A 13,318-nucleotide genomic window follows, 5' to 3' on the forward strand; every position below is an offset into this window, starting at 1 on the left:
TCTCTCTCGTGGAAGAGATAAATAAACTTGAAAAAATAAAATAATTACCATGAAGGAAGACTCTGCTGAGAAAACAAGGCTTGAGCTAACAACTAAAGTATAAAGAGAATTAAATATGGGAAGCAGGGGAAGTTCCAGGCAGAGGGAATAATATACACAAAGGCCTGGGGTCATGATGAGTTATTAGAAGAACTAAAAGACAAGGAAAAGAATCACATTAGATGCTTAGAAAAGCTTAGAAAAGAGAGTAAAGATCACACAATGGAATTCTAACTTAGGCCTACTCCGAGTTTTATATGCTTATCAAAAAAACCAAAAGCCATTAAAGCAGTGAAGATGTTATTAGATATGAATTTATACATATTTTCTGGATGTAGCATAGAGAATGGAAATTTTGGGCAACAGAACAGATAGATGAGTGCTGACCACGCGAGAAGCGATTCTGTAGATGAGGTGAGAGATGGTGGTGACTTAGGCTGGGATGGTGGCAATGGAGATAGAACTAGATAATTTAAGATACATTTAAGAGAAAAAAAAAATCAACAGGAAATACTGACAGACATTCTCAGTCAGAATGGGAGAAGTAAATATCAAGGCGAACAGAGCAGATTTACTGAAATATATCATACAGGGGCCAGCAGGTAGTGCGGTTAAGGTGCTGGACTCCCACGTGGTTGGCTATGGTTCAAGTCCTGGACTTCTTGACTTGAAATTTATGATGGGCATACATGTGTGTGTACCCAAAATCCTGAAAAGAATACAGAGGAGAAAGAACTGTGGCATGACCATCCCCTCAGGGAGAGATTTCTTACTTTCCTTCTCACTGTTAGTCTCTCCAGCAAGCACATGCACACTATTACAGAAACCTTTAAAAAAAAAAGAAAGACATACACTATATAGATATACAAAAATTAAATGTAAAAAAGAAATTGTTTCAAAAAGAAAAAACTGGGAAAAAAATTAAGAAAAAAATTATAAGTTTGATCTTGGACACTGTAAGCCTGAGTTTTTTTTTTTTTTTTAAAGGTTTTTGCTATAGGGCGCGTGAGCTCACCAGAAAAACAGAGAGAGACAGAGAGACAGAAAGCGAGAAATCACCCCACATAGGGGAAGGCCACACCACAATCCCTTCTTCTCCATTCTCCTCTTGGGATCTTGGGTACACATACTGGCCGTGAGTTTAAGCAACCAGGTCCAGGACTCGAACAGCGGTCGACTACATGGGAGTCTAGCGACATAGCCATTACACTAATTGCTGGTCCCTTAGTCTGAGATGTTTTTGAGATACTCAAGTTTCTCATGAGACTAGAGGTCAAGAAAAGTAACCTGAGTTGGAAGAATACGTAAATATGTGTCTTGCTTGCACAGAGGTAGGAAACAGAGATGTGAATGAAACTGCCTAGGGTAGAGTACTGAATGAAAAAAGGGCTAAAGACTGAGTTGTAATTAAGCATTATCAGTACCTAATGATCAAATACAGGAAGGTAGGCCTGAAAAGTGGAGAAGAGTGAGTAGAAATAAAAGAGGAAAGCCAGAGGACACTGGTGCCAAGTAGATTGAGAATGAAATGCTGTTGAGGCCAGCTCAGTAGTAGAGCGGTCATGCATTATCTAAAGCAATGCTGAACCCATAGAGAACATTCCAAGTTCAATTCCTTAGTCAACCCATACATGCTAGCACATGATCCTAGCTGGCTGGGAAGGCCAAGAGGGATCAGGGTTTGGTACCCTGTTGAGGGTGTCTTTTTTTTTTTTTTTATAAGCCAGAGGATGTGTGTCCTCTTGAGAAAGAGAGAGAGAGAGAGAGAACACCCCCTAGTGGGGCATAATCACTGCACAATCCCTTCTTCTCCATTTGTACAACCTGTCAGAATCTTGGGCATGCTTGCCCAGCATGTTTCTCAAGCCCATGTGGCTGCATCTGAACTGCATGGTGGGCGATGTGGGATCTGGCTCTCTTAAACACCAGGCCACAGGACTGGTCCAGGGTGCCTGTCTTTTACTTCTTTTTGTCTCACTTTCATGACAATACACTAAAAACAAATATATTTCTGAAAGGTTATGTAAGATAAAGACCGAAAATGTTTGCTAAAAATGCATGCAGGGCCAGCAGGTGGTGCAGAGGTTAAGGTGGCTGGGTCCCACGTGGCCGACAGCACAGTCCAAGTTCCAGACCTAGAGGCTTGAGAAACATTTGTGCATGCTCTAGATCCTGAGAGAAGAATGGAAGAAAAGAGACTGTGGCATGGCCATCCCCCAAAGGGTTGCTTTCTCTCTGTCTGTCTCTCGCACTCTCTGTCTCCAGTGAGTACCTGTACTCTAGAGCAAAACTTAAAAAAAAAAAAAAAAAAAAAAAAAAAGCAAACTTCAAAGTTAAACATTTACTATCTAGAAATTGTGATTGCTATTTTTAAATATTCTATTTAACTTAATTTTTTTAAACTTTATTTATTTATTATTTATTTTAATTTGACCAGAGAGGGACAGAGTGAGAGAGAAAGAGAGAGAGAGAGAGAAAATGAGAAAGCAAGTCACCAGGTCCAGGACTCAAACTATAGTCAGCCACTTGGGAGTCTAGCACCTTTAAACACCATACCACCATGCCACCTGCTGGCCTGCTAATAATAACTATGCTATTTTCGGGACCAGCAGTTGCCGTAATGGCTATGTCGCTGGATTCCCATGTAGCTGACTGTGGCTCGAGTACCGGACCCAGTGGCTTGGACTCATGCTGGGCGCGTATGTGTGCATGCCCAAGATCCTGAGAGGAGAATGAAGGAGAAGGGATTGCAGCGTGGCCATCCCCACTGAGGGGTGATTTTCCGCTTTCTGTCTGTCTCTCTCTCTTTCTGGTGAGCACACACGCCCTCTATCAAAAAACCTCTCCAAACAAACAAACAAAAAAGCCAAAAAAAAAAACCTCCCCCCAAAACAATAACTATACTATTTTGAAAAACAAAATTAGCTGTGACCAGCAGGTGGCATAATGGTTAAGGTACTAGACATGGCCAACAGCAGATCAAGTCCCAGACCCTGCAGCTTAAAAATCATACCAGGCATGTATATATGTGCGCCAAAAATCTCAAGAGGAGAAGGAATTACAGCCTGGCCATCCCCCTGAGGGGTGATTTCTCACTTTCTATCTCTCCAAAGAGCACACACACCCTATAGCAAAAAATCTCTCCAAAAAAGAGTCAGTTGTTCATGGCCATCTTCCCTGGGAGCATGGGGGTGATTTCTCACTTTCTATCTCGCCAGTGAACACACATACCCTATAACAATAAAAAACAAAACAAAACAAAACAAAACAAAACGAGGAGAGGTTTCTCTCAATAAAAGAATCATTTACTTTAACTTGCTGACTTTTTTGTATCTTTAATCTCAGATTCAATACCTTCTCCAAATCACTATCCGAGACTCCTAGAAACATTCAAGCTAACATGATCTTTTGTTTTATTTTTAAAAGTCTTTTCCTTTCTTTTTTTTTTTTGGAGAGGTTTTTGCTATAGGGCACATGCACTTGCCAGAAAGACAGAGACAGACAAAGAGCTAGAAAGCAAGAAAGCACCCCTAAGGGGGATGGCCATGATGCAATCCCTTCTCCTCCATTTTCCTCTTGGGATCTTGGGCACGCACACACATGTGCTCGGCATGAGTTTAAGCCACTGGGTCCAGGACTCAAACCACGGTCAACTACATGAGAGTCCAGGGACATAGCCATTACGCCATCTGCTGGTTCCAAACTCTTTTCTTTCTTAAGAATTATTTAATTTTATTTATTTATTTTTAATTTGCTATAGGGCATGTGTGCTCGCCAGAGACAGACAGACACAGACAGAGAAAATGAGCAAGTAAGCTGCCAGGTCGAGGACTCGAACTGCTGTGAGCCATGTGGGAGTCCAGTGTGCCCCAACCACCACACCACCTGCTGGCCCTGATCTTTAAGTTAACAGAGGACATGTAAGATCGCAAGACAGAGAGGCAGAGAGAGAGAGAGAGAGAGTGAGGGAGAGAGAGAAAGCATCTCCTAATGGGACACAGTTAAGCCGCAATCCCTTCTCTTCCACTTCTCTAACCTGCAAAGATTTGAAGCATAAACACTCACATTCCCAACGTGTTTTTCAAGCTAACAAGGCCATGATTCAAACCACGTAGTTGGCCACATGCATGTGATTTGGCTCCCTGAATGATGAGGCCACGGGCCCAGCCCCATGTGATCATTTATTAAATGGCCATCACCTCAAAAATCCCAGTATGAGGACTACTGTTCTAACATCAAATAATTCAGAGTAAAAATGATGCACAATAGAAATAGATATCTCAAGGTGACATAAAAAGCTAAGTGAATAAGAGCCTCATCCTCACCTGTACTTCTCTTACCTGCTCCCTGTAAAGAGCTGGCAATCTCTTTCAAGAGAAAGCAACAGCACAAAAGCCCAAATATAGCTACAGATATTGCTGTAGCCAGGTTTTCTTTTTTAAAAAAGAATTATTTTATTTAACTTTATTTATGTATTTTAATTTGAACAGAGAGGGACAGAGTGAGAGAGCAAGAAGGAAAGTGAGAAACAAGCTGCCAGGTGCAGGACTCAAACCACTGTCGACCATGTGGAAGTCTAGTGCCCCTAACCACCACACCACCTGCCGGCCCCATGTAGCCAGCTTTATTTTAACACAACAAGAAATACCCAGTAGAAAAGTTCACAAAGAATGTGACATTGTAAAAGTTAAGAAATTTACATTTAGCTAGAAAAGAAAAGGCATATACCTATGTCGATTCCTCTTCGGAGAGTACTTTTGTCAGAGTCCTGGTGACCAATCAGATCTTCCACCCAATGAATATAGTTGAGTCTCAAGGGAACTGTGGGAATTAGTCTCTCCAATGGAATGTCAATTGAAAGTCCAAAGTCTTCCCTTAGAAGGGTACAAGTCAGAGCTCTGACGGCTCCAGGGTCTTTAAAATTAAGACTGAGGGATAGAGAAAAACGTAAAACTGATTAGTAAGGCTCATTATGCTGTATGAGCTATGCCATCAGACCACACATGAACAACGATGTAGAGCATTTAGAACAGAGGCACATACACCGGTATCTAACACAGTTGCAGCACGTGAAAGGCAGTACGGTTTTCCACCACACGCATATCCATACATGGAGCAGAGATTAAGAGTGCTGCTGTTCAAAATCCTCCCTGACTGTCCCCTTAGCTATGTGACTTTGGACAAGTTAGTTACCTCTATGGGACTATTTATTCAGCTGTAAAATGGCAATAGTACCCAGATGACAATGCAAATAGACACTGTTGCTGCTGTGAGATAAATCTGTGGAAAGTCCATACTTAGCATAATGCCTGGTACACAATAACTATTTTACAAATGCTGGCTACTGGGCCAAGCCTATAGTACAGCAGTTAAGTGCCAAAAAGAGAAAGCTGGATCCCAAATGGCCAACCAGGGCTCAAGTCTGGTTCACAGCTTGGAAAACACACCAGGCATATTCACGTGTAGGCCCAAAATCTCGACAGGATGGAGAAATGGAGCAGAAAGGACTGCAGTATGACCACATCCCATATGGGAGTACTTCTCCCACTCCATGAATGCATGTGCCCTCCGGCAACTAAAAAAAATTTTTTTAAATGAACTATTTTATTAAACCTTATTTATTTTTAAATTTGACTAGAGAAGGGTGAAGTGAGAGAGAAAGGGAAAGTGAGAAAGCAAGCTGCCAGGTCTGGGATATGAACCTCAGTCAGCAATGTAGGAGTCCAGAGGGCCTTAACCACCACGCCACCTGCTGGTCCCTAAAAATGTATTTAGGAGCCAGCAGATGGCGTGGTGGTTAAGGTGTGGTAGTTAAGGTGCTGGACACCCACATGGTTGTATACAGTTTGAGTCCGAGACCTGGAGGCTTGCTTTCTCACTCCCCTCTGCCCCCCTTGTACTTCTCTCTGGTCAAATTAAAAAAAAAAATAAAGAAAAAAAAGAATGAATGAATAAAATAAATAATTCTTAAAAATTTAAAAGTATTTAATAAAAATAGGATAAGTGGGATCAGCAGTAGGCGTAATGGCTACGTCGCTGGACTCCCATATAGTCAACCGTGGTTCAAATCCCAGATCTTAAACTCACACCGGGCACATGTGCACGTGTGCCTAAGATCCCGAGAGGAGAATGGTGGAGAAGGGATTGTGGCGTGGCCATCCTCCCTCGGGTGTGATTTCTTACTTTCTGTCTATCTGTCTCTCTCTGTCTTTCTGGCGAGCGCACATGCCCTATAGCAAAAATCTCTCAAAAAAAAAAAAAAATGAGGAGGGGGCTTTTAAACTGTCTCTTTAAAGTCTGGCCATACATTGTTACAAGAAATCTTCAAAATCTTTCTAAAAAGTGGAAGTAAAATATGAGTTTATGGGGCCAGCATTTGGTGTGGTGGTTAAGGTTCTAGATTACCATGTGGCCAATCAGGTTCGAGTCCTGGGCCTAGTGGCTTGAAAAATCATGCCAGGCATCTGCGAATTTATGTCCAAAATCACAAAAAGAGAATGGAGAAAAGACTGCAGCACGGTCATGCCCCTGGAGGGTGATTTCTTATTTTCTCTCTCTTTGTCTCCGTCTCTCTGCACAGCAAATGCACATGCACTATGGCAAAAAATAAATAAATAAATAAATAAAAATCTAAAAGTTTATTTTGGTATAAAAAAATTGAAATTGGGACCAGCAGGTGGTGTGGCGGTTTAGGCACTGGACACTCCCACATGGCTGATCATGGGTTCAAGTCCTTGACCTGGTGACTTGCTTTTTCACTCTCCCCTCCCCCTCCCCCCACATCTCTCTCTCTGGTCAAATTAAAATAAATGAATACACAAAATTAAAATAATTATTTTAAAAATTTGAAATCTATGCACTGTTTCTCATAATACATTTTTCATGAACTTTTTGGAAGTCTCTCAAATGGTCAAACACAGACCATTCTCAAATTTCTTTTTGAAATTAAAAAAAAAAAAAAAGTATTCGTTTCTTTTTTCCATGAGCAAAAATGACAGAGACAGACAGAGAAACAACATGTCCAATGGAGTCTTCATGCTATGACCCCTTCCCAGCTTTAGCCAGACCCAGATCACGGGCATACTCATACCTATCCTGTTCATGGAGGTCTCCAGACACAAACCCAGAACCTTCCCATGTGGGTCAGTTTTGCAGAGTACTGTATTACTGATCTCTCACTATCTAGCCCCTCAAACTTCTGGCCTGCCCCATCTACTTATGGGATCATCTAATGACCAAGCCTTTAGAAAAATCCAATGTCCTTCTGAGTGCTTGTGTGCCGAGACAGAAGGAAGAACGAGTGCTAAGAAGGTACCTAGAAGATACCATGGACCCAAGCTCCCTCAATTCTGCCCAGCCAAATGTCCTAGTTCAGGAGTTAGGGGACCTGAACTCTAATACTGGCACTGCAATTAATTAGCCACGGACTTATTAACCAAGTTATTTCAGGTCTTGGTTTCTCCATCAGTGCAACTAAGGGATTAGCTACAATAATCTAAGGGTCCATACAACTGAAATTTTATAACTCTATAGAGAATACAATGGTAGTTATTTAAATATTTATAGGAGCAATAAATATTTTTAGAGACATGGAACAATGGAAACAATTATAAAAACAAGCAGAATAATGACAATAAACATCTCCATTATCTCCCATCTGACCTTGTAATAGATTTTTTTTTATTAAATTTGCCAGATTGCCAGAGTGCAGGACCCCTCTAGAAAGAGACAGAGAGTGTGAAAATATTCCCCATGGGGCATGATCCCGCTATGATCCTTTCTCCATCTCTCCCTCCTCTGGGGATTTTGGGGATGATCAGCTATGAGGGAGTCTAGCACCTTAACCCACACCACCTGTTGGCCCCCCAAAACATAATTTTCATAATAAAAGTATGAAAAGAGTAATGATGGCAGAATCAGAGTTCGGAAATGCAGATGTTATTCATACAAAAATACATTATATAGCAAATATAAGTACTTCTTAGAACCTTAAACACTTCAGGGTACTAATTTATATGGGGGAAAACTGAAGGGATTAAGAATGAAACTTCAGGGACAGCAGGTGGTGTGGTGTTAAGGTGCCAGATTCTCACATGGCTGACCGTGGTTCAAATCCTGGACCTGGCGGCTTGAAAATCACGCCAGGCATGTGTGCATGCATTTCCAAATCTCAAGAGGAAAATGAAGGAGAAAGAATTGCAGCATGGCCATTCTCCTGGGGGGAGGGAGGGTCTTTCTACCTCTCACTGTCTTTGTCTCCCTGGTGAGCCGTGCTTTCCTATAGCAAAAACCTTAAAATACATACATACATAAAAGAAACTTCAGGACCTGCAAGTGGTGTGGTGGTTGGAGCAGCTGAATCCCACATGGCTTACAGGGAGGTTAAGTCTGAACCTGGTAGCTTGAAAAAACACATCAGGTGCATGTGTACGTATGCCTAAAATCTCAAAAGGAGGGAGCAACAGAGAAGGGATTGCGGCATGACCATTCCTCACGGCGGCTGCTTTCTCCTCTCATTCTCTTTGGTGAATGCATAGACCCTCAAGAAAGAAGGAGAAAGGGGGAGAAAATCATCCACGGATCCTTAAAACAATGTATGAAGTTTGATCAGGAACAGTATATTTACATAGTCTCAAAATATGACCTCACAAATTATCAATTACAAAGAAGACAAGGACTCTACAATGAAGAAATACAATACCATCTTAACAAAGGGATCAAAACTAACGACAAAAATCATGAAACAAACTGATATTATGTGCTTCAGTGATACAAATGAAAAGAACGAAAAGAGACAAAAAAGGACCAGAAATGGTAGAATGGTTATGTCGCTGGATTCCCACATCACCAACCTGGTTCAAGTCCCAGACCCAGAAGTTTGAAACTCGTGTGTGTGTGTGTGTGTGTGTGTGTGTGTGTGTGTGTCCAAAATACTGAGAGAAGAATGGAGAAGAGGCTGTAGCGTAGCCATTCCCCCAGGGGGTGATTTCTCACTTTCTGTCTGACTCTCTCTCTCTCTGGCAAGTGCACACATGCTACAGTAAAAATCTCTTTTAAAACAAACACAACAACAACAAAAAGCTCATGCTATGCGTTTGCGTGTGTGCCCAAAATCCAGAGAAGCGAATGGAGAAGGGACTGCAGAATGACCATTCCCCCTCCCGGGAGGTGATTTCTCACTTTCTGTCTCTGTTTCTCTCTGTCTCTCTGGCAAAGGCATGTGCCCTATAGCAAAAACCTCTCTTTAAAAAAAAATTCAGGGGGTTGGCAGGTGGTGTCGTGGTTAAAAGTGCTGGACTCCCACATGGCTGACGCAGTTCAAGTCCCAGACCCAGCGGCTGGCTTTTTCACTTTCCCTCTTTCTCTCTCTCACTCTGTCCCTCTCTGTCAAATGAAAACAAATAAGTAAATAAATAAATAAAGATAAATAAAATAATTCTTAAAAAAAAACATTCAGGAGGAGAAACAGGACAGGAAGAACTTAAGTACATAATTTCATCTTTTATACATGGGTCAAAAGATTTCATCTAAAGATGATAAATATAGCAGATACAAGGATACATTTATGACAGAAGCGGTAGAGAGCTGGTATCGCAGTGGTAGTACAACTGGCCCCACATCCCAGGTTTGCATTTCACAGCCACCATGTACACGCTGTGCGTGACCCAGGCTAGCTGTGAGTGGGCTGCAGCATGAACACTCCGTTGAGGGATGCTTGTCTCTCTCCCTGTTTTTTTTTTTTTTTTTTCCCCTCTCTTCAACTGACACACACATAAAATAAACAATAGGGACCAGCAGTTAATGTAATGGCTATGTCGCTGGACTCCCATGTAGTAGACTGTGGTTCAAGTCCCGGGACTGGTGGCTTAAATTCACACCGGGCATGTGTGTGTGCGTGCCCAAGATCCTGAGAGGAGAATGGATGAGAAGGGATTGCGGGGTGGCCATCCCCCCTAGGGGGTGATTTCTTGCTTTCTGTCTCTCTGGCAAGCGCATGCGCCCTATAGCAAAAAACACCTCTAAAAAAAAAAGTTCTTGAATGGCATGTAAAATACAGCAAATACAAACCCTCATCAAAACCTAAAAAAAAAGTTAAATGCTTCCAAAAGACAGTGAAAGAGTCTTAACATATAATGTGTAGACCACATGCCTTTTAACTTGAAGAATTACTAAAGAACCAGAAAATACTGAAAATAATCTGAGTCTCAACTGCAGAAGTTGCAAAAGAAATGAAGAAAGTGATGATTTTTAGAGTTTGATATTGTTGACAGAGAAGATGACAAGTAGATTAATATAAATACAGTAAAAGTCAGTTTGAGCACATGAAAAAATATTTAAATAGTAAAAAAACTACCACAAACTCAGAGTAAACAAGATAAATGTTGCAGCAATGAAAGGGCATAACATCTATAAAAACTGCTTTTAATTCTAACAAGAATACTGTATTTTACTCCTATGAAATTAGTCAAGTGTGGGGAAAATGGGCCAATTCTATTTCCTTTGAGGACATGGGAAAGTCAATTTTTGCACATGGGAAGAAGTTTACATCTGAATGTCACACTAGGGCATTCCAATATATTCAAGGGTTTCATCCCAATTTATTGTTAAAGTTCACTGATAAACACACAAAAGGAAAATATCCCAATACAATGTTAATGTTCAAGGCCTTCAAAATCTCAAATAGGGGCTAGGTGGCATGGTGGCTAAGGAGCTGGACTTCCACATGGCTGGGTGTGGTTTGAGTCCTAGACCTGAAGCTTGCTTTCTCACTTTCTCTCTCTCCCTTGTCAAACTGAGTAATAATAATAAATAAAATAATTCTTAAAAAATTTCAAATGTAAAATTTCAGAAATTTCTAGAAAAAAGTTTAGCCTAGATACCTTATAAACTTGATGAACAGTATTACCTAAGGGCAGGACATATTTTTAAAAGAATTATTTATTCAATTTTTTTTTTTTCATTTGACCAGAGTCTAGGACTCAAACTGTGGTCAACCACGTGAGAGTCCAGTGCCTTAACCACCATCATCAGCTGCTGGCCCCAAGAGTAGAACATATTAATATAATTGTTGTCTTACAATTTCTGCATGCTATTTTGCAGTGTTTCAAAGAAACTGTGAAAATCAGAGGTTGCAAAGTGAAATGGTGTTTACAAGGAACAGCTAGCAGTACTACTGAAAATACCAGTCTCTGACATGATAAGGAGCTTGTGACAGAATGTAAATCAACAACATGAAGAAGTAAGGCAACCAGAGAAATGTCAGCGGAACTAAAAACGCGGCACAGGTCATCATCTCTGCTGGCAGTCAGTTTGTGGCTGAGCTGCCAGTTCAATGACCGACCGCACTGTTAGTAGCTGTGCTAGATGACACAAATGCCCATTTCAAAGGCTACGGCTACCACTCAGTTCTCAGCTCAGCTTTCGCAGAGCTCTAGAATACTCCAATGAGACCAGCAGCCCACATGTTCATATGAAGTCTCTGATTCTTAAAATCTATGTGGGCAATAACCAACAACTGAGAGCCTAATACACCTCACAGGCAGATAGGGTGCACCTTCTATTATAAATAGAGGAGTAAAGAAAGATGGGGTTCTTGACTATTCCACACTTTCAAAGCTTAACTATAGGGGTCAGCAGGTGGTATGGTAGCTGGGGTACCAGGCTATCACATGACCGACTGTGCTTTGAGTCCCAGACCTAGTGACTTGCTTTATTGCTTTTCCTCTCTCCCTCTTTCTCTCTCTCTCTCTGGTGAGTGCACAAGCCCTATAGCAAATTTTAAAAATGATAATAATAAGTAAAATTAATTCTTTTTTTTTTTAAAAAAAGGTGAAGTATAAAAAATTTTACTCTCTTTGAGCACTACTTTGCTCAACTGAGTTACAGTGAATTCGTTAGAATTTTTTAAAAGTTGTGATAGCTGGCATAAATTCCTTTATTCATTCAAAAAAATAATACTGATTGATTTTCTGTGTGTGTGTATGAAGGATGGGGTGTAGACAGGGTCTCAATTTGTCACAATCCTCCTGCCTCAGCCTCCTGAGTAGCCGGGACTGTACACATGTGCCACCACGCCCAGCTCCTTAACACAGGATCCCACTTTGTTGCCCACACCGGCTACAAGCTCATGTCCCTCTCACCTCAGCCTCCCTAATAGCTGGGACTACAACATGCACCACCATGCACAGCATTTTAGGGTAAGCCAGGAATCATACCCAGGCCTCCCATATGGTCTCAGTCTGCCAAGTAGTTGGGTCCAGCACACATTACCATAGATGGGCTGACTGATATTATTGTGAATGATGTGTCAGGCATCGTGCAAAATGCTGGCGGTATAACAGTAAGCAAATACAGAAATAATCCCTCTCCTTCATGAAGCTGACAGAATGGTAGAGGATAGGGACTGATCCAAGATCACTCAGGTATATGTAAAACTGTAACTGTGGTAAATGGTGTGAGACAGGTACGAGGTGCTATGACACCTACCTAGTAAGTGGATGTACTTTACCAAGAACTAGGATGTCATTCCTGCAGAGGTAACTGGAGTACGAACTGAGAGTGGAAGAAAAAAAAAGTCCAAGGAAAGGAACCGAGGGAAGGAACATGGTACTGAGTACAGAAAACAGAGGGTACAAACAACTGAAGGCGAGAGCATTTGTGGGACATTCTGGGTACCAAGAGACAGCCACTGTGTCTAAAATGCACAGGACAATGAAAGTGTGAACAGTTCAAGATGAGGCTTGAGAGGAAGACAGGGACCAGATTATGTAGGGCCTCATAATTAGGGTGACCATGTAATTTTATCATCTAATTTGGGACTTCCCTGAAAGTGAAAATAATAGCTATTAATAGTCATACAAGGATAACTACAATCTGTGTCAAGGATTTAGGTCTAGTATGGAATAAAGACAGACCAAAGGAGAAGCAGAGCGTCCAATTAGGAAGCTATTGCTGTATCTGAGTTAACAGGCTGGATAAAGGTGGCAATGGCAGGGACAGGGAAAAGTGAAAGGAATTAAGTATGACATTTGGTGCTGGGCTGATGTGTGAGGTGAGAAAGTATGTTCCACATTTGCCTCCTAGAGGGCTTGGTGGCGCCCGCCCTATGGCAAAAACATTTGCCTCCTAGAGTTCTGGCTTGCTCCACAGGACAGACAAGGACATCCACTGAAGTAAGACGCTCTGGCAGAGAATCATGCAGTTCACAACCTGGACCTGACAGCTTGAAAAACATGCCAGGTGTGTGTGTGTCTGCGTGCCCAAAATCCTAAAAGGAGAA

The 13,318-nt window shown here is 41.5% G+C and overlaps 1 protein-coding gene across 1 annotated transcript in view; it reads right to left on the bottom strand.

The window, feature by feature from the left end:
- Positions 1–13,318, bottom strand: part of METTL16 (methyltransferase 16, RNA N6-adenosine) — a 98,805-nt gene that overhangs the window by 57,032 nt on the left and 28,455 nt on the right. The window contains exon 3 of the mRNA XM_006167567.3: positions 4,768–4,967. Coding sequence (XP_006167629.1) covers positions 4,768–4,967 — 200 coding nt within the window. The remainder of the gene's footprint in view (positions 1–4,767; positions 4,968–13,318) is intronic.

The sequence above is a fragment of the Tupaia chinensis genome, unplaced genomic scaffold (genome assembly GCF_000334495.1).
Source record: "Tupaia chinensis unplaced genomic scaffold, TupChi_1.0 Scaffold144899_1, whole genome shotgun sequence".
Lineage (NCBI taxonomy): Eukaryota > Metazoa > Chordata > Mammalia > Scandentia > Tupaiidae > Tupaia > Tupaia belangeri.